A 27866-nucleotide genomic window follows, 5' to 3' on the forward strand; every position below is an offset into this window, starting at 1 on the left:
ACAGTTTAAACCTAGCTCTGGTGTGATTAGTGTCAAGACATTTGTCTGAATTTCTTTTTCTTGTGTATACTGAAATGGCAACATAACAAACTGTTCTTTTCCGTTCACATTTGTTCCGATCGCATTTGTAGTGAAACGAAAGCGCTCTTGCGCGAATTGTCTGTGCAGTTCTTTTCAATATTTGAATTTATCGAACGATTCTGTGCACTTTCATTGTAAGTAGTTGATTTTTATCGATTCTTTATTTATTTTTAAACCGTTGTTTTCGTAGGTTGCTGAAAGAAACTGTTGGAACCAATTTTTAAAAAATATTACGAGACAACTTTGAAGAAAGGTATATGCATTGGTCATTCCCGAAATGTATAAGATTAAAGGAATTTCTTATCAATTTTATTATTTTCATATTATACTAAACATTTCTATTCTTTGTCTTCTTGGTTTCTAATACATATTGCATTTCTTTATATCAAGCGCATTCATTTGTTTTAAATCAGAAGCCGGTTTATGGATTAAAAATATTTTTATTGACTAACCTACTTTTCTGTTAGTTTTAATCTTCTGTAACGCAAACAGATGGCATTTTCTCATTTCTAGAAGACCAGTCTGGTTTATTTTAGCATTATTTGGAGTAAGTGCAAGATTTTTTAAGTTAATTTGCGAATTTGTTGTTCTACATCTCTGATTAACTTTTTATTATTATTTAATGAATTTTAAAATAAAAAGTGATTTTTAATATTAAGTTATTCTGAAATTCTTATCTTTATGTAAATATATTATTTTTTTCATTTTATATTTTTAATATCCTGTGTTGTGCAAAAGTATGCGTATAAGTAATTCAAATATTGTTTCTTTATTTCTGATAATTAATAATACTAAAAATGAATATTTATACATGATAATTCAATATTTTGTTCAGTAAACTGAATGAAGTGAAAAAGCTGTCATGAGGGTCAAAGTTTTTATTATTACATAACTGACTAGCTGTTCTTGCATATATTGTGGGTGTATTATTTTTACATTTGCAGCTTTCTGCTCATGTGCTCTTCAGGTATTGTACCTGACAGGATTCAAAAACTATACAACTGTCCTGTTTATGCAATTATTATATGCACAGCAGAAAGTAGATAGATCTCTTTCAGGTCAAGATATTATACGATGTTGATTCATATTCTGAATGCCCAACACTGGTTGAAGACATTATAACAATGTTTTTGGGCTTGAATAGGGATGTTGAAATGAAGATGTCTTAAACTGAATAATTAATGCTTAAAAAGGTTATGTAAAAATAAATGCAGATTTAGGAGGACTTTTTCTTTTTTGTTGCACTAATGTTATCAAAAAATATTTTATTTATACTCATTAGTTTTCCAGAAGTCTGTAATATTAATTCTAAAATGAATAATTAAATAAATCTTTTTATGTAAATAATATCAGACAAAAAATTGAATAACATGAAAAAAAAACTGTCTTTTCAATATAAATAAGAAACATTTTTCATCATTGAATGTGAAGTAAACATTGTGAAATATTGAAGATTAGCAGAATGATGTGATCCGTTAAAATTTGCTTCTTATTTATCTCGTTCATTTGTAGATTCACTTTTTGAATTTTATAAAATTTCTTGAATGAAACTGCCAATGCTTTAAAAATAGTCTTTTTTTTATTTATTTATTGAAGAATTATTTGTATATTTCTTCTAAGTACCTTGTATGAATATATATTTAAAGGATTGATTCATTTCTTAGAACCCTTCCATTTAAATTTTCAAAAATTGATAGTTTTTGTTTCTACTAAAAATTGTTTAACATACTCCTTAAAGATTTGATTCGCTTCTTTTTTACCTTGTTGTAGCTTTAGTGATGCGATATTTTTGCGTCACTAAATGTTTTATCACTGATGTTAAATTTGCTTGTCCTCTAGCAACCACTAATAAATAAGCTTTAAGGCAAGAATTCTACATAAATACCCATATTCTGTTATGTCTTTGTGCATTTCTTTGTGGATTGAGCTCTGGCTCGTTCAATAAATGAAAATTTCTTTTGGTTAATTTTTTCTTTGTGCTTTTGATGTAGCATATAGTTTAGTTTTTTTTTTTTTTTCTTGTTATTTTTAGCTGCTTAAGATATTTGTGAAATATTATTCTGAAATATTCTTTAACTTCATTTGGGGTTACTAGATAATGTTTTTGATTCAACTCTTTAGAAATAATTAAAATTTTAATTAATTTGTTTAGCAGTAGCCAAACAAATCTAATTATTACTTAATGGTTAATTTGAATGCCTCAGGTATGCACATCAAAGGGAAAATTTTTTTATTAAAGTTCTATATAAAAAGAAAATGGAAATTTATGTAATTTAGATAGATGTGAGTAACTGTGCCATCAGTCTGTGACATTCATATTTAAATATATTACAGAATTAATCTGCTCCATTGCTATATTAGCCAGAGAAAAATTTTAATGCTGAGCTTTATCACATTGATTATCAAATATTAATATTTAAAAGTTCTGTTCAAATATTCAATTGGCTTTATATATGCTGGTATCGTATTCAGCATATTTAATTAGGTGTAGTGATACACTTTATAACTGAAGCAAGTTTTCATCACTAGAAGTTTATTTTTTCCAATGCAGTGATTGTAAAAATACATTTTTTATTGTTGTAAAAAAAAGTAAAGCTTGCAAGTTGACTTTTTAATACTCAAAACGGTTTAATATAAGTTTTATAACAAAACTTTATTTTCTTTTAATAAAAAATAGTAGTGGAATTTGAATAAATTTCTATTCATAAAATATAGTAAAATTCGTTGACACGTACTAAAGTAGGATATTTTAAACCATGTGTTTGAACTCCTTAAAAGATCTCATAGCATAATTTTGCAGTCATTAAAGTTAGATAACATATGCCTTTTTGAAATTCAGCAGCATTAATAATAAAAGTTACGAAGGCCGTTTTTATTTAGATCTTTTTTTAAAATATGCCAGACATATTACAAGATTTTTTTTATTTGTCATTAATTATTTCATTTTTTTTTTTCCTATCTATTTTCCTACAATGTATATTATTCAAGTTTATTTTTCAATGAGTTTTAGAAGCTGTAATTTAAAGTAATTATTAAAGAAATATCTTGAAAATTGAGAGTTCTTTAAAAATATGGGTATTCACAATTATACTGCTGAAGAATCCAAAAACTACATTTTATTTTTCAATTACTGCTCTTTCAGTTTTATAGAAAAATCTACTTGACATGGTTATATCCATGACTTTTTAAAAAGTAATTCAGTATCCAGTTGGAAAATTTATTTTAAATTATTACATTTAAGAGAATCATTCTTTTATTTATGATTTGATTTCCCCCCCCCCCCCCGTTTCCAAAATCTTTGTAATCAAATCCTCTAACTTTATCTCTTTTTTTTGTTAAAATACGGCAATAACTTAACTATATATCATAGTCTTTTATGATAACATTTGATTGAAATTGAATACTTATATTTTAAATGTTGTTTAAAGAATATTTAATTAAAGTTTGTGAAATAGATTTTTTAAAAATAGCCTTTATACTTTTAAGTATTCTATTAAAATTATATTAACTACCAATTCAGATAAAAATAATTATATTATGTTCCTTTATTATTTGGTTCATGGTTGATTTATGTTAATTTTTATTATACCTATCGCTTGTTTTATTTATACCAAGTATGTAATTTTCTGAGTCGCAATTTTTTTCAAAACTGTACCATAACTAAAAAATTTCTAATGTTTAGTATATCTTGTTCAAGTTAAATTTTATTAATTTGAGATTCATTGAGAGTAGAATTATTGCAAAAATAATACAACAGTATTTTTTAAATATATTTACTCTATTGATGCTACAGTTGAAAATGAAATTTTGAGTGATTATTTTTCTTAATGGAATATTATTTGATGCCTTAAGTTTCATATTATTGAATGTTGAATGCATAAAATAGTATTCTTTTATTCTATTTTAAAAAAGCAGATATTTTTGTACTCTGGTATTTTGCCTTTGATATGGAATGTTGGAACTCGTATTTTAATTTCATTTAAATGGCTTGCAGTCATGATATTATCTGATAAAGTTTAATTTCCTTTAATTAAAAATATTTACAGATTTATTAATAAGAGTATATTTGTTTTAATAATCAATCAAATATTTAATAAAACTATGAATTCTATTTCCATATGTTTGAATATTAGCTCATAGTATTTTTATTTTTATGTGTTTCTGTAAATGATGAATATTTCTTTTAACTCCATAAGTTCAGCATTTCTTATTACATTTTATAATGCATTGCTTTTTTTCTTAATTGCAGATATGATACACTTTGTGTTAATTAATAAAAATTATTATTTTTATTGAAATTGTTAGAATTTGAACTGAACAGAAATTGAAACAGAATTTGTTGCTTTTCATGTAATGATGGAGATTTGGTTTCAATTACATGCTTTTTTTTATATAGATGTCGTCAAGATTCTACAAAATTGTTTTAGGAGGATGTGGCAGTGTTCTTGCTGTTTATGGCTTATGCAAATATGAGAACATAACTCATCATCCTGTAAGGAAGTGTATTTGTTATATTCACATCTATTTTTTAAAAGTTTTTCGATATTATTTCAAATTAAGTTTTAGTTAGAAATTTTCTTTTAGATTTAATGTGACCATGTTTAAGTTTTTGACATTTCCAGATATAGGCATGATTAATGTAGAATGTGCAATATGATTTTATTTCAAATCATATTATAAAATTCTATTTTATATATATGTTACCTGCAATGTATGGAACCCTGGCATTCTATAAAATGGCTGGCATTTTTAGGCCAATTATGAAATATGAGAATTATTTCCAACTTTCCCTAGAAAATGTGCATGATAACTAGAAATTTTGTAGAATGGCAAATGCCATTTAGGCAAAGTATGGAAAAAAGAGGTAATGATAAAGCTATTATTTAAAAGACATTCATTCTTCAAAAATAAAAATTTTACTTTGAAACAATAATGAAAAAAATGCCATTAAATACATTTATTCAAAATACATAAAAAAAATTAGTTTTGCAAAATAAAATTTGTCTTTCTTATTAAAGAAAACCAAATAAAATATAAACCTACGTATTGCACCAAGAGAGGAACTATTTTTATTTTGAACTGCACTGAATTTTATTTCTTGCTAGCAGCTTTTGGCAACTAGCCAGTTTGCTGGATTTAATGGTCACTAAAATTTTTAATTAAATATTTTAGGTAACTTGTTCTTCATGAGTAAGTAAGCTTCATTTCAAAAAATCTAAATTTTATACAGTCTATTAATCCTAGGAATCATATTCAGTAAAATATTCTTGACACTACAATTTTTAAATCAAGTAACATTTCATTCTTCTGTGCCCAAATCTGGTCAAGTTATATAGCCTTGAATATTATTATTTTAGGACAATCAACAATATCATTATTTTAGGCCAGTCAGCCTTAAAGAAATTCTAGGTACTGATAGGTGTATTTTGCTTGAAGCAGTCAATAGAATGGTGTAAAATCATGGATTTTTATAAAATAGTGATATTTAGGTTTTCATTACTCAAATCAGTTTTGTCACAAAAGAATGGAACTTTTTATTAGTATCTCAAGAATGTTTTATTAAATGAGTTTCAGTGGACTTAGGATCTCTGTTAAAATTTAAAATTCTGTAATTCATCAGAACATTTATTGACTCAAACTACATAAAATCTAATTATTTACTTCATTTAGACACATTTTTCTTATAAAATATATGTACCTGCTATTACCGATATAGAAATTAGTTTCTTGGGCGTCAAATAGAATGGATATCCTGTATATATTAAATCATAATTGTCTTGAAAGATAAGAATTATTGCATTAATAATGTAGATATTTTAGAAATCACAAAAGCCTTTTTCTTACATTTATTTTTCTGGAAAATATCATGTTTCATATTTATTTTATTTTATACAGATACATGCTAAAAATTATACTTCTTAAGGTTTAGTTTATAATGAGAGCTTTCTGTTGATATGATCTTTTGTCAGCATGATGACAACACATTAAAAATTAATTTTTTTCATGGAGGTTAAATGATATTTTTATTTTGTGTAAAATATATTAATTGAAAGGATTGCTAGAATATTATATAAAAATTGATAATAGTTATTGTTAAAAAATACATTTTGTGCTGAATAAGCACCAAAATTTCACTTAATTTTTAATTCGAATTTCGAAAAATTATCACTGAGGTGCACATTTTCACCATCTAATGTTTTCCAAATTTGGTTTGGAAAATATTTTTAAAATAAAAATTTCCTTTAAAAATGTTATTGTTTATGTATTAATTTATTTTAACTCTCATTTTCTTTTAGCATGTAGTTATGGCTGATGGCAGCATTTCAAAGCCTAAATTACGCTTACCTAGTCGTGATGAGCAGCTGAATGCATTAAAAAACACTCCTGAATATGATATCTTAGTTATTGGTGGTGGTGCAACTGGTGCTGGTGTTGCTTTAGATTCTATTTCTAGAGGTTGGTTTTTCCTAATATTCAAGACCTTTTTTTCTATTCTGTCTCTTGTCTTAAAACGTAATTGTTTTCTTACCTACTTATTTCGAATTATTGAATGCATATAAGAAACTATAAATATTTTCACTCGTTTTTCCCCCTGAAATATTTTAATTACTTTGTGAGCATTTAAGCTTGCCCTTATTGTAATACAATTGTATTGTCCTTATTGTAATACAATTGTATTGCCCTTATTGTAATATAAGTTACAATTCTATTCTAAAATATGATGTTTAGTAGATAAATTTGTTTATAAAGTTGTAAACCCTTATATTTTTTAACACTGTTCAGTTTTTTTTATTAAGAATAATTCCTGGGTTAAGCAGGCTAATATTCATCTATTTTAGAGCCTTTTTTTAAATTAATATGTCTATAATTAGTAAGGTTGTCTGTCCTAATGCTTTGAGATACAAATTTTCAGCTGAAAGGAAATTGGAATAATTTTTCTCTTTTTTTTTTTTTTTTTTTCTTTTCTCTCAGTATTTCTTCTTCTTCTCAGTCATTGTCTTCTCTATGTACTACTTATCTTCATTAATCTAGCAATCTTAATCCTCTAAATCTAATTTATTAATGTTTGCATTTTCAACAAATTATCATGAACAAATAAAATTTGAATTTACAGGTTTAAAAACTGCTTTGGTGGAATTGGATGATTTTTCTTCTGGCACAAGTAGTCGTAGTACTAAGCTTATTCATGGGGGTGTCCGTTATTTACAGAAAGCAATTTTGCAACTTGATCTTGAACAAGTATCATATGTTTCTTTGTATATTTATAAAGATGAATACTTATCTGTCATATTTTTAATATAATATATATTTTAATATATTTTTTTATTGTTTTATAGTATCGTATGGTAAAAGAAGCTCTTCATGAAAGAGCAAATCTCTTAGCTATTGCTCCTCATCTTTCTTATCCATTACCAATTATGTTACCTATTTATCGGTAGGTGGAAGCAAATGTTTACTTTTTTCTATAAAAAGTATAAACAATATTCGTTTTTAATTTTTACATTTATTCAAAAGGCATAAATACAGTATAACAAAAAAGATGTCTGCAGTAAAGGAGTCTTTCTTCTAATATTAAGTCATTACTGTGAAAAAAATTGGCAGTTCAGTGTGCTGTGGTTTAGAAGTTAATTTTGACTTGCATTATTGACCTATACGTTTTTCTAATCGAGTTTCTTTTATTGTTATCCAAACAAACTGTTTTGTTTTGATTTTAAAAGATCAAAACAAAAGAAACAATTTGGGGAATTTAAGTTAGTCCAAATTCATTATAAAATGATCTGAGTCATTCCTTTGCACTTAATTTCATGACTAATAAACCATGCAAGTGCACAATTTTCGCCTCTGTTAATGAAAGCAGAAGGTAAAAAGAACAGAAAGAGGAATTAGTTATCCTTATCAATGTTCCAGGAGAACTCTATTTCTGTTTTCTTCTTTGGCATGTCAAAAATTATATGGCCATATGTTTCTAAGGATATGTTATTTATAATATAAATTCTATGTCATAAAGTTTCATCTATAATTTTTTTGTGTAACTATTCAAAAGTAAATAATAGATAATTGTGAATAGTCTCTATTAACACAAGATATTGTATGATATCTCCAAGGTGATATTTGATATTCTGAATGCTGAACTATATTGCAAAGATATTGTAACAGGGTAGTTGAGCATTTTGAATAAGGTTTACGTTGTAAAGACTTGTTTACATTAAAACAAAGAAGATTAAGATAATGTTAGATTCCACTCCCCTAAATCTTCTAAAACATTATTGTTAGTTTCAGTTCTTCAAAGTAATGATAGAGAGGTTTTGCCTCGTTATTATTCATCTAGCATTTGCAAAGAAAGTTGATGTAAAAAAAACATCAAGAAAGGCATAGAACTGTATATAAAAGTATATAAGTACTGTTCATGTCACTGACACTAATATGTATTAAAAATTTGTTTGTATTTTAGATGGTGGCAAGTTCCATATTATTGGGTAGGGATAAAAGCTTATGATTTTGTTGCTGGTCGTCAACAAGTAAAATCTAGTTATTTCCTGTCACGCAGTAGAGCCTTGGAACTTTTCCCCATGTTGAAAAAAGACAAACTTTGTGGAGCACTCGTTTACTATGATGGTGAGACATAACCTTTAGTTTAGTAATTTATTCAACTTATTTCAAACACGAACTATTTACTTTTTTTTCTTTTAATACTCCAGAACAATTTATCTAATCTCTCCATTTATAGTTGTGTAAAAAAAAGGAGAATTTTTGATTTGGTTTTTTATTCGGGAAGTTCTATAATAATAATAATAATAACAACAACAACAGAATTGAGTTTAGCCACTTATGTTACTTACTAATATCTAACAATGCTGGTTTTTATGTTTATAAGTTTGAACTATCATTACATTTTATTATGTTCTAATATACCCTGGGTTGCTCGGAATGGAATTATTTTCATGTCTTTTATTATTATTTTTTTTTTTCTATTAAAGGAATTGTCATGAAATCATTACTAAAGACTTTTTTTATACTTCAGTATTTATGAATGAAATTTGAAATGCTTATAATAAATACCTTTAATGTGACAGAGGCTAAATTTATAATATCGTAAATCGAGTATTGACAGTTTTATAATATAATTTTCATGTGAGAAGAAGTATAAATATATTTAAAATTTGCTCCCGACATACTCCCATTGTATCAGTCGATAAAAGTATTTTTTTAAATGTACAATCGTGGGGGAATTAAAAAAAAAAAACGCCACACAGCTTTATTCGGGCATCGTTCATCATACAATCATAAAAATGGTGTCATTTGAAAGGATTTAAAGTACTCTTAAAAAATTTTTGAATTAAAAATCTCATAAGGAGCCATCTATGTATTGAAATAAGAGAAAAGTTCAAAATGTCCAATAGTAACACCGATTTTTCTCATTAAATTTTAAAACTTCATTAATAGTTATTTCCAGACACCAAGTTTCATTAATTTCGGTCTGTTCGTTTCGAAATTATGGACTAAAAATTTTTGATTTTCTAATTTTAAAATTAAAGTTTGAACTTTTATTCATATGTTTGAAACTTGTAAAGTTATTGACCTAAACTCTTATGAAAAGATGAGGTATTCTACATGTTTTGCATACATATTTAACTAGAAAAAGTAATTTTTAATATGTGAAAAATTACAGTTTAAAAATTTGTAAATTGCTACATTCTTAAATTTTGGGCATATAAAACTAACATTCTAAATCGAAGCACCAGACCATTTCACAGGTACATACAAAATTTCAGCTCATTTCTACGAGTAGTTTTCCTGTTACGCAAAGTTTTCTGTGCTGCTTCCGACACGATGCAGTTACGGGCGCATTCACAAATACCAAAATATCACCAACTTTTTATATGGAAATGCTGCTGAGCATGCATTCCATGAAACAAATAGCGTTTTCTGTAACAGAAAAGTATATTTAAAAAATTCGTCAGCAGCAAAGAATAGGAAATCGAAGTTTTTTAGAAAAAAATTCATTGCCATTTTATTTTATTAACAGTCACTATTTTTAAATGTGGAGGATAGTCTTTGTCCTTGTAATAAGGTAGGAATTTTACTTTTCAGCTCATATAATGTCTCTTAAAGAATGTAACAAATTTAGAAAAATGGGAATTTCATTTCGTAATTACTTTGAAAGATTTAATTATTTAATTTTACAAACTTTCTGATAAATGATTTCTCTTAATAATTTATGATAACAAAATCTATATTTTCTACCAAGAAAAGGGCAAATTTTCTCTGTTTTAAATTTATTAATGTTTAAGTGCACAATATTTCTTTCACGAGTCTCAAATTCCATAAGATTAATTTATAATTGTAATTATTGTAAATTAAATTGTAATTATAATTGATTGTAATTTTCATTATAATTAAATAATATCGTAATTATAATTAAATAATGGAAAGTATATGTAATTTTATCTTTTATATGTACAATAAAACTGTCCATTTTGGGGTTTTCAGTATATTGGAGACTCAAGCTCAGGTGCAATTTAAACAAAATTTGCAGTGCTTTTCTGCTTTCTGAAAAAAGTCAAGATTATTCTAAAATTTTCGCTATAAATATTTTGTCATGAATGAAATAGCAAACGGTTTTACCATGTAGATTGAAGCTTTAAAAATGCTTTAAAAGTATGACAAAAAAAGTACAATTAACGACGTCCAGAGAATATCTAAATTTTAGGTATTTAAATGTGGAACAACTTGACAGAAAATGCGAATATTTCCATCTGTTCCACGGTATATTAATCAAAAGTTATACTCCATGTATCCATGTCATGACATCAAAAAAAGTTGGTGCCGTAGGAAATTTCAAAGTTTGTACAGTTTTAAATATATAGATAACCTCAAAATAAATAATTGCAAAATAAATCTGAATGACCGTTTTTTTTTTCTCCCCCATAAGTGTACATAAATTTTATGTGAGAATACTGCAATCTAAAATCTTATGATACCAGAATCCCCTTATCTGTAATTTTTTTTTTATTAAAACAAGAATATCTATTGTCCTGAAAGATTTTTAAAGACTGTAAATAGTAAATTTTTTCCCATGAGTTATTAATTTAAACAAAAAGTTACAAAATTTGATAAAATATTGCAAGTTGCATTCCAAAGATGTATATTTAAAATAGTTTAAAATATCTATAATATTTTGTGTTGGTGTCAGTTCTATAGGAATTGTAACATTAAAAACAAAATCTTTTCTATATCTGAAACCATAGATTTTAGTTTATAAAAGAAAAAAAAATTCTTAAGTCTTCAACAAATACTGAATCTTTCTTCATTTCAGAAAATTGTAAGAATAATATGCTGCAACCACACTTGTACAATAAGTCTCTAATGAGCTTTTTATATTATTTAAAATTTATGCCGCCACACCAAAGGATTTTTTTTCTTGAGCGATTGCTTTTTTTATGTAATATTTCATTCATAGGTGAAAATTCTAATTATTGCATCCCTTTTTGTGATGTACTCAAATTATATTTACAAATGCTATTACATTTTACATCTCTGAATTAAGCAAATAAAAATTCTTATGAATAAGTATTTTTTTTTTTGTTTGTTGTTGTTCATATGAAATTCATATGTATTTCTGAATGCTTATAATTTTTATGCATTGTACTTATTAAATATGGAAAATTTTTAAATATGAAAATATTATTGTTTACAATTACAGGACAGCACAATGATGCACGGATGAATTTAGCAATTATTATAACAGCTGCAAGACTAGGAGCAAATGTTGCCAATCATGTAGCCGTAACTGAGCTGTTAAAAAAACCAGATGAAAATGGCGTGGAAAAAGTTTGTGGAGCAAGAGTGAAAGACCAATTATCTGGTTAGTTTTCTGGAAGCATATTTTATATATCCAATAATTTATGTACTCATTAACAATTTTCAAAAATGTGGATACTTTACATTCTTAAATATTTTTTTTTGTTAATGAAATAAGCTTTTTTAGTTTTATTGGATCTGTATATAATAGATTCAGTGCAATGGAATTACTCGACATGGGCCGATCATGAACTCTGAAAATCGTGAATTACTGTTTGAAATTGCATTTTTACCACCTTTTTTTCCCCCATTGAAAATTTTGTCAAACTGCAACAAAAGAGAAATATATATTTTTTAATGAACATTTTACTTTCCAAATAAAACAAATTCTCCATTATAACAATATATAATGAAACAATATATTCATACCATTTGTGATTAAATCATTTATTGTATAAATTGTTTAATAAAATTATATGTTTGACTAAAACTCTTAGAATCTCTCATAGTAATATAATTAGTTCTTCAAAGTTTCAGGAAAGAATGGTGTTTTGTCTTAGTATTGCATTTTCTGATGTCTTTGAGGTAATAAGGGATACATTCTCAAAAAATTAATTAGGAATAAAACTGCGAATTTCCTTAAAATTCTTTTTTCTTGGATTTCCAAACACAAACTATCTACCCTACAACACTAGGACTATCTATCCCAGTTATAATATTGCCAAAAGTTACATACGACATAAAAATTTAAGAATTAAAATTAAGGAGAAAATTTGATTAGAAATTGTGCACTGAGTGGCGGAATAATGAGGTAGTTGGGTAAATTTCTAAAATTATTTTATATATATATATATATATATATAGTTCAAACTGTAAGAATTTCAACATTTTATATATGATCTATTGATATCCAGATTTATGCAGTTTTCTGTATTTTATCTAACCAATCTAACATCATGCTACAGTCAAATCTGTTTTGGGAGATACTCTATCACATATTAGCTGCATACAGTGTGCAACTCTGTTCTCTCTTCCTACGTTTGAAGTAGTTACTGCCAATTCATCAATTTAAAATTTTTCTCCATTTTCGAATTTGATAAATTTAAATAGGTGGCATATAATCTAAATTGAATTAAGTAAAATCCTAATCCTTAAAGGCTTGCCTTTTTATTTATGATTTTTGAAAGCAGTATATTTTAATTCAACCAGTTTTTATTTAACCCCAGGAGCATACAATATCAAAATATTGTTGGCAATATAATTTTATGATGCACAAAGGTGTTTTGAATGTAGTCTCTTGTAATCTCTATTTGTTATTTATGTATATATTTATTTTTGATTCTGAAAATAAATTCAGAAAATTGCTGTGATTTAATAAAAGCTAACTCATTTTTTTTTAATTAATCATTTGTATTCCGTTAAAAACAACACAGCCTAATCTTGTTTGATAAATTATTGCCTTTATATTTAAGTCAATTCGGTTTTTGATGAAATACTAATTTAAGTGAATTTGTATAAGCATAAACTTTTCTGAAAATTTGCATTGACATTTAATTGTTTAGTTCAAAATAAGCAGATTTTTTTTCTTGTTTTGTAGAATCCGGGCAGTTTATTGTAATATTTTGATTAAATTCTGCATTTTTTTTATCTTGTTTCTAAAATTATTTTTCATTTTTATCTATCGTGTGTTAACTATAAGCATATAAAATGTTTCGTTTCTTACAAAACTGCTTTTCTTAGGAAAAGAGTGGGTCATTCACGCAAAATCTGTAATAAATGCAACTGGTCCTTTTACTGATTCTATTCGGAAAATGGATGATCAGAAATGCCCTATGATATGCCAACCTAGTGCTGGAGTTCATATTGTTTTACCAGCTTATTATAGGTGATGTGCCACTTATTTTATTATTTTTTCCTCTAAAGAAATTCTTTTACTGGAAATCCTACAGATGGGTTTTTCTTTTTTTAAGAAATTTTGTAAGAATTCATTATTTTATACAGAAAGATTAAATTTCAGAAACTTTTATAGTAGTAAATAATGGAATTCAGTGTTCTAAACATTGTTTGATTTTTACTTTTTCTCTTTTAACATTTAATTTTATTCTAGTTAATTGAAACAATAAAAATCCTTAATATCTTTAGTAGTATTATATAAGAATTGCATTGTTTAATATTTTTCAGAATTTAATTTTTTCATTGTAATATTTTCTGTTTTTTACATTTAGTATTTAAGAGATTTATATAAAATCTTGCGCTGATCTAACGTACTTTGACTTTTAGCCCTGATAATATGGGATTGCTCGATCCTGCAACTAGTGATGGAAGGGTAATTTTCTTCCTACCCTGGCAAAAGATGACTATTGCTGGTATGTTTATTGGCTTTATTTTATAATTAGTTTTTAACTGAAATGTTATTGAAAAGTCATTATTTTGAAAATAACAGGAAAAAAAAACCCTGCTTATTTTTCACAATCGTTGTAAATAATCATTTATTAAGCAAAACAAGATTCTTGTTCCTTCTTTAATATTATTTTTAATTAGTAACTCTGAATTTTGTTTATCTTTTTTAATATTTGTTTGAAATTTTTATTTTAGAGTAATGAATATAGTAGATTTCATTTGAAACATAAATTTGTGTGTAGTTACACGATACATATTTTGCTAAAAGTGTCTATACTATGGTTAAGAGAGATACGGCCGATTCTGATTCTTATGCCATAGAAAAAGGAAATCTCTTCCAGTGCTATTTGGACCAATCTGAATATGTGGATAAATGTTGATTTTTTTTAATCTCTTTTCACTTTGAGCAATTTGTCAAACTCCTCTTCATATTAAATTATTACTTTAAATATTATAGCTATTGTTTAAAAAAAATTATGCATTGAAATATGACTAATTTTTCCACTTTTGTGATTTTTTTTTCATAAAAGCGAATCGATTTGTAATTTTTGCTTTAGTAATTTTATAATATGGAATTGGTAAACTATTGTCTCTTCTTTCTTCGTTTTCAAAAATTTTTAGAAGCTGAAATGTTTAAAGACTTTTTTTTTATATTGGGCGAGGTGAAATTTTGGAATTCTATGTCTTAAAAAATTTTAAATGTTGTCATTGTCATTTGTTTCATAGTCTGTTGTTGTTACTATTAAATCTTATTAAAGGTTAATTAAACTGTTTAAAAATTTATTTATAGGTACTACTGACAGACCGTGTGAGATCACTCATCATCCAAGTCCCACAGAAGATGAAATTCAATTTATACTTAATGAAGTAAAAAATTACCTGACCCCTGAAATAACTGGTAAGTTTGTAGAGTAATTCTGTCTCCATTTTAAGACACATAACTTTTTATTCAAAGTTAAATATTTTAAATGCAAAGCATTTTCCCCAGTTACCATGTATATATATATATATAATATATATATATATATATATAATATAATATAATATGTCATCATTAGGACTAAGAATATACTTGCGAGATTTGAACGTTTGTGAGGTATAAACATTAACTGGAAGTCAGTTTTATGTTTTTTTTATAGAAAACTGATAATTTTTTTTTTCTATAACGATTATTAAGTGACCATATTTGTAAATAGAACTAAAAGATCGAAATACCAATTTTGTTTATTTGCTTACAGGGTATTACAGCACTGTTTAAACATATGCATATCAAAGTTATGTTAATTTAATATGAACTAATTAAAGAAGCTTTATTTATATTAAGAAAAAAATAAAAATTTATTAAAAAATTTTTTAAAACTGTTTTAAAATTTATTCAGTTAATTAACTCTAAATTAACATTCGCAAGTATTGAGAAAAAGATAATAAAAATATGGGGTGGGGGAGACGAGGTCTTTTCAATTCGTTTGATGATGAGCTTAATAAATAATTTTGATAGCTATATATATCAATTCTTGCAGTGAATTTATTTTTAGTTAATTTTCCTAAATGTTATATGTAATATTTAGGAAAAATGTTAAAGGTTCTGTATGTAATATGAAAGCATACCTATATGGCATTTTTTTGTCCAGAAATTATTATAATGAAACTTTTCATGAGAAAACTTCGGGAAAATTTCTACAAATCTGAACCAGTCATAATCCCTTGAACACAAACTAAGTTCCGTTCAAACGTTTATGTGTGTGTATGTAACGTTGGGACCATGTAATCTTATTAATATGATAATTAAATATTTTTTATTGAATTTGAACCTCTATGGGATATGTTGTAAAGAATGAAAATCTTGGATGAGTTCGGGGGTGGGTCGTCTACCTCAAGAGGAGTGGGGTTGAAATTTTCATTTCCGCATTGCTTTACAATTAACAATTAGAAAAATCAATGAGATTAAACGAATTAACATCCCTTTAAGACGACCAATTTTTTTCCCCCCCAAAATGTTCCGAAAACTGCAATTGCTTAGAAATTAGAGGCCACAAAGTGATTTTTAACTCCTTCAAAATTTTTAATATGATCTTTATTGCCACATTTAAATCAATAAATAAAAACTTCTGTGCTTATTATCTTTCCTTAATTTGAAATTGTTTAAATGCATGTTGATTAGAGTATAATGGCTTGAAGAAGACTAATTAAAAATAAAGGAGGGAAAATATTAGCAACATTAAGTAAAAAGCAGTTCTCCATATTCCCTAAGGGTGGAGCATTGTAACTTTGTGATTATATATAAAAAGTGATCACACGTTGCAGAAAATTTCAGAACGTGCTTTAATTCTTTTAAATGTATTTGATTATAATTTATACAAATGTAGAACTATAAATCATACCTGATATTTGCAATAAATACTGAATTCTGCATCATTAATAAAATCATTATTTATTGTCACTTCATTGTGCAATATCTCATTGTTTTTGCCTAGGAATTGAAAATTCGAAAATATTGGCTTAGATCATAAGTTAATATACCGTTGCCTTCCAGCATGCCGTAAGAAAGTTTTTAAAATTAATATATCTCTGTATATCAATAATTGTTTTCAAATATCTTTAGACTTAATATTTTGATTTTAGAGTATTTTCTAGTGTATGGTTTCGGTTCATTTCAGTGGATATATCGCATATAAATGAAAGTAATATATTTTAGTAGAAGGTTCGAAGCATATTTATTATAAATTTTAGTTCGTAGAGGAGACGTGATGTCAGTTTGGAGTGGAATTCGTCCTTTAGTTTTAAATCCAAATAAAGGATCAACGGAAGCATTAGCAAGAAATCATGTTCTTCATGTTAGTGATTCAAATCTTATAACTATAGCAGGTAAGATTATAATTTATTTTTATTGGTTTAAAATACTGTATATTTCTAAAATCTTTCCATTAGCTAATTTGCATCCATTACAGTTATAAGTTCGCCTGCTTGATTTTCCTGGTTATATTTTATCAGTATATTTTACTCTTCTATTTCACAAACATGGTTCTTCATTTTATTGTGACTTATTTTCATTTCTTTGCATCCATAATTTTGTTTTCAAATATAAGCAAAATCGTGTATATGAAATGAAACGAAAAGCAAATTTTAGTGTGGCACTAATTTTCTGAAGTCCTGTATTTTTCAAAATTACGAAAATGCTGGGTTTTTTCTCCCCTTTCTTTCTACCCCCCCTTTAAATCATTGCCCATATAATTCTAAAAGTGCTATATTTATGTTCTATTTTGTGTTTTAATAAAAGAAAACTTATAATAAATTCACATTTTTAGGATGAATTTATTCATAATGCTAATTTATACCTTTTTTCTGTACATGTCTGCTACAACAATAGTTAGAATTAAATTATTAAGTTCTAGTAATTTTTTTACTGATAATAATCGTTTGTTTTTTTATCTGAACAATTGTGCGTTTTTTACTTTGTTTGATTTACACAGTGGAATTACACAGAATTTGAATTACACAGTGGATTAGAGAAATGAAATAATAATGGTCTGAAAATCATACATTAAATACCAAGCTTGCCCTTGATTATTTCCTTATTTGTCATTTTTATCATCCATGGTAAAACTTTTTCTTTAGTCCTATAGCGAAATATTTCAACACTACTAATGAAATTTAATGGTAATTTAATAGCTACTGTCAGATTACGCATGAACTGACTAAAGAATATAATTTTTTCTAGCAATTTTTTTCATTATTCTTGTGGTTCTTCTACAAAGAGTATATTTTGAAGATTTCTCTTGCCTTCTTATTATTCTTTCCCATAAAGAACAAATTTAATGTACTAGCAACAAGTCTTTCATGTTTTTCCCAATATGCCAATGTCTTATTCAAAAAACAATTTTAGAGAAACCTTTGCATTAATCAGAGAAAATGTTTTTGGGCTGTAATTCTGTACTTCAAAAATAGATTTTTATTGTTATAATTTAATTGCATACTACACTTTGATCTGAAAAGGAATTTTTTCTCTTCCACTTATTTGTTTAAAGAATTTTCTTGTAATCGAATAATTTTGTAATACTTGAAAGAGAAAGACGTGCTTTTTGTTATTATGTGTAGGGATGGTTGTAATGATTTTAAATTATATGTTTTGGTTTAAATTGCACACATTGATGTAATTTTTTGTGGGTAAATGTTTGTTTGTGTTATTCAACTTTCCAACTAAATTCAAGACTCCTGCATATTTGTATGGACATGCTATAAATAACTCTAACAAAAACTTCCATTGGTTTCTCGACCATGCAATATTTACTTTATTCATTTTTAGCACTATTCCCATACTGTGGTGAAAATAAATATTTAAATGGTTAATAACTAGTTAAATTAACTAGTAAATTATTTTTTTGTTTTGCCTAATTCTGCTACTGTTTTTGCAATTAATCTTAAAGGGAGGCAAAAATTCTTAACTAAAAATCATTCATTAATGATTTTCTCAATTCTCGAGATTTCTTATTCATCGCCATTTTTAGGTATCCTTCTGATGAGATGTACTTTGTTCTGAATTTCAATTAAAACATCGGGATATATGGCTGAATTCTGATTTTAAATAAGGAAATGAACTACTTGATAAAATAAAGGCTGTGTTTCATATATGTAATAACATTAAACAGCTTGATGCTTAAAAGAATTAAACTGAGAAATTTTAACTGCTGTTTAAAAATTTATCATTTCAACTTAAATTTGCCAAGTGTTATTTCTTCTAAGTACTCATTTCGTCACAAATCTTTTATAAATGATTAAGATTAGATATAGAAAGTGATTTAATGTTAGGAGATTTTATACTATTGCATTTTTATGTGATCATTAAAATTTTTCAACTGAAATTTCCGATGTAGCAAATTTGAGATTATGCATCTGTGGCATAAATTGTTTTACTTTATAACAGAAAAAGTTGATTTATCTGTGTTGCAATATTTTTTAACCAATATCGTTTTAATAAGGATTATAAACTTACATTTTCTGATATTATCAAACTAAGATTTTATTATCATGTACTGTGTTCGTACCTAATTTCTCATGATATGCCTTCAAAAGATCTTTGATAAAAAAATAAATATTATCTCTATTATGGTATAAAGCTACTGCATTTTTTAGAATCATTAAGCTTATAGATTGCTTTTTTAAATAGAATGAGATCTAACCATTCATATACATATTGCAGCAATGATTCAGTAATTTTTTTCTTATATTTTATTTTCTTCTGTGATAATTTTTTGTAAGGAGGAAAATGGACGACTTATCGTGTTATGGCTAAAGAAGCAGTCGATGCCGCTGTTGAAACATGCAAATTAAATCCTAAGAGTGATTGCCAAACTGATGGTCTCTTGTTGGAAGGAGCAAGTGGCTGGACACCTAATATGTACATTAGATTAGTTCAAGATTATGGTCTTGAGAGTGAGGTAATATCTTCGGTTTTGGACAATTTTATGTTTTTGACAATATTTTCTGTTGCTGGGAGATATATAAATTGACTTGTTTATTCTGTTTTTGTATGTTGCATGATTTCTCTATTGATTAGGTACGAAGTTACGAAGAATTATTTCATATTCGTTTATGTAGAATTTCACTCGTTGTTCATGTAATTTAGAATAAAATCCTTTTTTTATTTATTCATTTATTTAATTGATAGTGAAATCGATATATTATCAAGAAATACAGATAGCTATATGCAAATTATGTTAAGTGATGATAAAAATATGCAAACAATTAAGTTTGCGCATTGTGCTTTATAATATCCAACTATATGGATATTATAAAGCACATAGATATTATACACACACACACACACACAAAGATATTATATGTGCTTTATAATATCCATATAGTTGGATATTATAAAGCACAACTATATGGAGTTTTAAATGATGATTGTGGTTGTGGATTTGATGATTGTGGGGGAAGGACAGTACAAGTTGTTAATGTTTGAAATGCAAGATTGCCTATTATGCTCACTTGTCTTACTGAATAGATGGCTTCTTTTGCATATTTATTGTTCTATCTCCCTCTTTCTGTAAACAAACCTCTGATTTGCATATGCTTGCATGTATTCCTTCATGGATTTACAGCTTCATTTTTTAGCTAGTGTGTTAGAGAAAACAAACTATTAAAATCTATATAGTGAGAATTTCTGCGGTTTCTCATATATATAATTTCCACTTCCATATGCATTGATACAAGCAATTTGTGATATTTTCACGTTGTTCAACTGCTTATGTTGAATTATGTTACATTATGTGTGTCTTTTACAAAAATGCTAAATTTATGAAATGCACAGTTGCAAAATTAAATGTGAATTTTTAAAAATGCTGAAAATATTCAAATTAATTAATTTGGAATGTAATTAAGAATTTACATGAAGTACAAAATTTATCAAACGTGTTGAAAACATTCTCAAGAGTTTCTGCTTGCTATTTCCTATTTACTTATCGGAGAACTTGTCAATATATTCGAATACATTTTAATATGTTTTAAGAAATTTGTCTTGAGAATTTCTTTGTGAAATAAGTGCATAATTTCACAAAAATTGAAATTAAATTTTCAAACTAGACCTTCGAATATAGTATTATTGAGTGCAAAACTTATTTTCATTACAATTAAATTTTAGTCCTAAACAATTTTTCTGTCATTTTCTAATGTCAAATTTTACATTTAGTCAAAAGCATATTGTTAGACCTCGGTTTTTGTAGCACAAACATTTGTAAAAAAATTAAAGTTAATAACTTACTGGAATGAAACCTTGAATACAGTATTGTGACTGCATCGTCATAATATTTATAAGAATATATAATTGAAATCGGATATCCATAATTTCTATAGAGGTATTATTTGTAAAGCAATCTCTAAAAGTAAGAAAATCACTATTTTCTTACAAATGCAATGTTGGTATCATTGGTTTCCGAAGCCGTATTTAAATTAAACTCGCCCTATGTATCATGCTGTAATTATTTAATCGCGAGTGATTAAACATTAATTTAATCCAGTCATTTTTATAATTCTCAAAGAAATATTTCTAGATCTCCCAACCGATGCGGGGGGGAGATCTAGAGGGTCCCGACCTTATTTTTGCGAATTAAGTAAGATATAATTTGTATGCAGATGAAAATGCATAATTATACTTAAAGCTTGTTCATACAACAACTCGAAGCTTGTTGTTGTTGTAAAGTAATTATGTTACTACAAATACATTATTCTTATGAATATTAAAAATATATTATAAATACAATTTAGAAATTTTTGAATGCTTTTTGGTATGCTATTTTATTTTACCTTTTAGGTTGCTCAGCATTTGGCTAATACTTATGGCGATAGAGCTTTTACCGTTGCAAAACATGCTTCGTTGACTGGAAAACGATGGCCAATAATAGGGCGTCGTCTTCATGAAGAATTTCCATATATTGAAGCTGAGGTACTTTTACTATTTATAAGTGCCTTCACTTCCTTTTCACATGATACTGCAAAGTTAATAAATCATAGAAATTTTGATATCAGATTAAAAATTACTAAGTTTGTTTATTTATATTTATTTCTAGGTTCGATATGCTGTACATGAATATGCTTGCACCGCTGTTGATGTTATTGCTCGACGACTTCGCTTATCTTTCTTAAATGTTCAAGCAACAGAAGAAGCTCTTCCTTTAATTATCTCCATCATGGCTGAAGAATTGAACTGGAATAGAAGTAAACAAAAAGTAATGTGAAATGTAGTGCTGTGAAATATCTTTTTATTGCATTTTATGTTGATCATTTTTAGACTTGCTATTATTGTTGTAACTAGTGATCTTCATAAGGTGTTATGAAAACCTTTATTTAACATGAAATTTGATTTTATGAGCTGTAAATACATAAAAATATCTTTTACATGGAATCAGAAAAGTTTGTATTTTGAAGTCCTGAAAATTTTTAGGTCAAAATTTATATCAAAATACTAAATATTTCCCACAAAATCTATTTTAACCATAAATTTTGCTTTTTTTTTAATCAGCTGTTTTAATGCCATTCATTTTTAGAATTGATAACAAATCTAAGTATAATAATGTTATGGTTTTATTTTCTATGGTATGTTCCCTGCATAAATTTTATGAATATAAAATGATGAGTAAAGGGTTATAAACAAATTTAAAAGCTCGTAAAAATAATAAGTTTATTATAGTCTTGCCTTATTATTTGTATGCACTCGGGTATATAAAAACTAGTCTTTTTAAAAAATTTGCAATTTTCATTCTTTGTTAATTGTTAAATTATATATTAGTATTCCAAATAATCATGTAGAATAGATTTTTAAAAAATTCGATTTGTTTTAATTGCAACATTTCTGTATATAATTTTTGGAGTGTATATGCAGTAATTCGTTTGTTAGAAATTTGAAACCTATCTAATTAGCTACAATTTTCTTTATTACTTACAATTACCTCCTTATCGTATAATCTTTGTTCTTCAAAGATATTTTAGTTGTAGTAAATAATCTGCTGTAAATCAGAAACTGTATAGATGTGATTTTTATAATTAATACGAACAAAATAGATTGCTATGTACAGAAAATGTAAAATGCATAGTGTTATTTTATTTGTTAATCTACTTATTTTGCGAAAGTTGAATCGGAACAGGGGGCAAATTTACAGTTAAATTTAACAGCATGGTTAAATAAGTTTGTATGAAATAGAGGTGTATTCAAGCTTCAAGAGCTCCTTAATTATGTAAAAATTTGCATTAGTCATATAAGTTGTATTATTTCACACTATTATATATTTCTGGCATTTATAAGATTGAAACATTTTTAATGTATTCTTTTTAACTAGAATGTCTAAATCAATAATAAAAAATTTCAGGAAGAATATGAGAAAGCAATGGAATTTCTTCGGACAGAAATGGGACAAGATGTCAATCGTAAGGCAAGAGTCACTCCTGTGAATTTCTCAAAAGATGAAATAGCTTCTTATACTAAAAAGTTCCAAACTTTAGACAAGGATAGAAAGGGATATATTACTATTAATGATCTAAGACAAAGCTTAAAGGTAAAATAATTATTTTCCTGGAGATATATTTTTGCAAAGTTGTTGTGAATTTTGCTATTTTTTAACTCTGGTATTCCTGATTTCAAAATATGCTTTGATTACTTAAAAAAAATATTTATTCTTGTATTTATTCTGGGGTTTTAAGTTAGTTAAATGAACATTTTCTAGTATGGATAATAGTTCAAGTTAGTTTCGAATTAACGTTTTGATTTGTCATCATCTGACTTATTGGAAGGTTAGTCCAGTAACTGATTTAATGTATTGTTTTCCTTCCCCAGTGCCGAATTTATTTAATCATTTTTGACACATTCATTTAGTTGGTTAGAATATGATTTATTGAAGATAAATCTTATGAATGCCTAGTGTCTTGCAAACATTTGGTTTTCTAACATAGCTCTTAATTTTGAACACACCCATTTTTGGTTTGCTTATGTCTTCAATGGTATAGTTCCTAAGGCTTAATAATTCAATTCTCCTTTATTTTTGTGTAGTCATATTTGTTCCTTTGAACGGCTCCTGGATAATTTTATCAGTTACATCCTTACAGAATATTATTTTTAAAATTTCACCTGTATTTTTTTATTTTTATTCTTTTATTTTTGCATTCAGTTTAATTAACTGATTTGTAGTTGTCACTGTTTGAAGATTACACTGTTGTTTATGATTTAGTATAAAATGAGATGAAAAAATGGTTGCTATTTTTTTTACTTTAAAAATGTCATGGCGTTTTAGCCTTAAATCCAATAAGCATTGCATCATATACCATGTTATAATAATTTAATTTCTCAATGCTTGATTATTTTGGTAGTTTAATGTGTTTGTCTTTATGAGAGTATATTTGGATATTAGAATCTTTTTAAATTTATTTAAAATAATTCTTTATAATTTTTATCAGGTTCTAAACATTAAAATTTTAAGAAAGTTTTCTTGTTTGCATTGCATACAGTTTTGTTATAATTAATTATAGCTAATTAAAATATTGTTAAAATTTTATTTCTCATGTTAATACTTTAAAGATATTTTTAAATACCAAATCCTTGTTAAATCCTTGTTTTCATGTAGTCCATGCAAATCCAGTTTTGCTACTTGCTCAAAAGCTCATTTTAGTATGAAAGAAATTAATTGATATCATTTTGATATCAATTAATATATTTTGAATATATATTTTGAAATTATATTTTGGATACTTTAACTTTTTCTTTGTTCAGATTTTAGGAGAAAATTTGAATATATATATATATATATATATAATATCATTATCTCTTTATTTGATGTTAGTATTGTTAAAAACAGTTTTCAATAATGATGTTTTTGTGAATTTGAGTTTGCTTATCTGCTTAGGCTCAAGGAGAAAAAGTAGACGATGAAACGCTGCATGACATGCTGAATGAAGTTGATTTGAACAAAAATGGTCAAGTTGAGCTTGGAGAATATTTATTGGTGAGATTTTCCTTCATCGTATGAATTTCTTCACTACATAATTTTTTTTTCTTTGTACTTGAAGGCATAAACTTAATTTTCAGTTGAGGTTATTCATTTTTCTGTGAAGAATATATTTCTAAATGTAAAATATTTCGACGATCACGTTTTAAGAAATGATTTAGAAACATCAATAAAAAATTTTAAAAATAAACCTTATTTTCTGCAGTTCTAAAATGTTAATGTAAAAACTAATTCTTTATGAATATTTTATTCATTGTAATCAGTAAGATTAATGAATTCAAAATTCTTATTAATGCTGAAGGGTTTTTTAAACTTCGAAATTGTAAAATATATCTGGCATACGACTGCTAATTTTATGAATTTAAAATTGTTTTATTCCAAATAAACTACTTAACTTTGATTCCCATCATTTTTATTAATAAGAATTTTAAGTATTATTTTATGCAACTGTCTAATTTCAAGAAAGATGCACATTTGCGTGTGTGTGTGTGTGTGTGTGTGTGTGTGTGTGTGTGTGTGTGTGTGTGTGTGTGTGTGTGTGTGTGTGTGTGTGTGTGTGTGTGTGTGTGTGTGTGTGTGTGTGTGTGTGTGTGTGTGTGTGTGTGTGTGTGTGTGTGTGTGTGTGTGTGTGTGTGTGTGTGTGTGTGTGTGTGTGTGTGTGTGTGTGTGTGTGTGTAATTGTAGTTAAAAATTACAAGCAGTATGAAAGCATTTCTCCATAAGCTATAAGCTAACTTTTAAAAGCATCGATTTTCATTTATTGTTTATTTTAATTAAGTCCTATAGTGATTGTCTGGAATTACAAATTTCTAATAATTCATCATGACTAAGAAAATTTTTCCCTTTACATTGAATAGCTGTCTTTTAAATCTTTTTTTTTTTCGCTATTAGTTGACTCTTTATTAATTACAATTTTTTTCCACAATAAATTTTACTCTAAAAATTAGTAATGGTTTAGCATTGTATATATAGCATAGCAATGAGATATTTAATGAGATAGTATTGATAGAAATTGTGGATAACGATTTTTTACCAGATTTTACGTTTAACCTTTCAATTAAAATTTTTAATATTTTAAATGAAAGAACTAATCAATACTTAGATGAGTATTTTAACCCAACTTTCTTATTTTTTTTTTATTTCAGTTAATGAGTGCTATCAAGACAGGAGCTATAGCACAAAGTAGACTTGCTGCTGCTGTAGATATCCAATATGATCGTAGTGTTTTATCTGTGGACCGTAGTGGAGGCGGTGTGTGATTGCTCCTTTAGAGCGAGTCACTTTCTTTCCATGTGTATTCACCTAAATTGGAAACGTTAAATTGATGTGTATTAAATGGTTGTTTTATAACTGTCTTTCATTGTTATGCTAGTGATTTTAGAACTTTTTTTCTCCTGTCATTAACATCTACCTCAGTTTTTTTTTTCTTCCCCCTTCTTCCTTTCCATTTCACAAAGTTTAGAATTCTCTTGCTTTTTTTTTTCAAGTCAATATTTTTATTTTACTTTTCGATCACTTGTATCCACAGATAATTTAAGGCATCTCTGTATTCTTTTTTGGAGGGAGAGATCCAAATTTTATTTATATATTTTAATTATGATCCTTCAATAGAATTTTAATATAATACAAAAAAAAATCTGTTTGTAGCAACAGCTTTGAGTTTTAGCTGTTGGTTTTTTGTTCATTTGGTTCTTTTAAATTACCAAATTATGTTAAAATTTTGCAAGGACTTACAAAGCACAAATGCATGTCCCACCCCCTCCCATAAGGAGGGGGTGGCTTACTTAATTTTTAACTTATTGTTAAACCTTTTATCAACTTACTTTGCTTATTCTGTATACATCTCATTATGTATTTTGTTTGTTCAGGATATATGCTCGTGCTTCAAGATGCCGATGTTTTCATTGGAAACTTATATTAATTTTCAATAGTTTTCATACGGTTAACCAGTTTTATTTTGTTATATTTATATTTGTTTGTTTATTGAATTATTAATTTTTTTTAATTTTTTTGTCATTTTTCATCAGATTTTTCGGAATTGTTTAACTTTATTATCTGGGCTGTTTCATTTCATAATGTTAGTTTTCAATTTGTTTTGTTCGAACAAATATTATTTCTTTCTCTTTGTCTTTATATGTTTTTTCCCCCTTTTCTGCCATTTGTTTCTAGAATTTCATTCATAATTAATTTATATTGAAATAATGATTTCCTGCTATAATATTTAAAACAAAACTGATAGCATTTGAAGAATTTAATGTTAGGATTTTCATTTTTTAAATTTAATATCAATAAGTATTAACATTTTTTGAATATCAGTAAAATATTGACGGTGGGTATATATTAGATTTAAAATAAGTGCTCCATAATTAATTTTTGAGTTAATATTTATGAAAAGCATTCAGTCTAGTAAAATTCAATTGTAGCTTTATATAAATTATTAGATGTGTCTTTTTGTCTAGTCATAATACGATGTGAACATTAATGTTATAATTAACAGCTTGCATGTACTTATGTAAAAATAATTATATATTTAAAATGGAAAATTTTATATTCGGAGATCTTACTAAGCAAGGTGTTTAAAACTTCACGCGATAATTCCATATTTGTAATTTGTAATTCATATATTTTTAAAGCTCCCAATTTGGGAGATACATTTGCATCTAATTTTATACTTAATTCTGAACTACTTTATATGAAAATTAAGCATGAAACTTAAGTATTAAAAAGGTAAAGAAAAAAAAAAAGAAATCAATATAAAAATCTAGCTTATCGTATTTGAGAGAATTATTCGGTGAGATTTACAATAGTCTTAGAATAAGTGGCAAAATGTAACTTTTTTTAATCATTTAAAAGACAAAACTTAGGTGTTTGTGCAATTTTGATTGAGTATACTAGAACTTGCTTGTACTTTATGTGATACAAAGAAAAAAGAAACAGGATGAACACCGAGTTTTTTTTACTAGTCTTTTTTTGAATTGTTGCATTTAATATCTTTTATAAGGATTATCTTTTATAGTATATATATAATTGTTTTGTCTTAAAAGCAGCATTATTTATATTTCATTGTAGTTATTTATATTCTATTCTTCAGTG

General features: G+C 26.3%; 1 protein-coding gene across 1 annotated transcript; it reads left to right on the forward strand.

Annotated features, from left to right (window-relative positions):
- Nucleotides 1–91: 91 nt before the first annotated feature.
- LOC129960675 (glycerol-3-phosphate dehydrogenase, mitochondrial-like) lies at nt 92–27866 on the forward strand. The gene is made up of 17 exons (XM_056074236.1): nt 92–215; nt 4478–4573; nt 6378–6537; nt 7196–7320; nt 7419–7516; nt 8534–8697; nt 11786–11947; nt 13624–13768; nt 14164–14249; nt 15074–15181; nt 17014–17148; nt 19540–19718; nt 21593–21724; nt 21849–22007; nt 23145–23330; nt 24672–24770; nt 25919–27866. Exons 2-17 carry the CDS (start codon nt 4478–4480, stop codon nt 26030–26032), a joined length of 2148 nt encoding a protein of 715 aa, XP_055930211.1. The 5' UTR covers nt 92–215; the 3' UTR covers nt 26033–27866.

Source organism: Argiope bruennichi, chromosome X2, assembly GCF_947563725.1.
Source record: "Argiope bruennichi chromosome X2, qqArgBrue1.1, whole genome shotgun sequence".
NCBI classification, from domain to species: Eukaryota; Metazoa; Arthropoda; class Arachnida; order Araneae; family Araneidae; genus Argiope; species Argiope bruennichi.

Excerpts from the sequence above, each read along its gene's own strand:
- LOC129960675 (XM_056074236.1), top strand. The coding sequence starts at position 4,478 with ATGTCGTCAAGATTCTACAAAATTGTTTTAGGAGGATGTGGCAGTGTT. Across the intron at positions 8,698-11,785 it reads AGCACTCGTTTACTATGATG|GACAGCACAATGATGCACGG; the intron begins GTGAGACATAAC and ends TTACAATTACAG. Across the intron at positions 15,182-17,013 it reads CCTGACCCCTGAAATAACTG|TTCGTAGAGGAGACGTGATG; the intron begins GTAAGTTTGTAG and ends TATAAATTTTAG.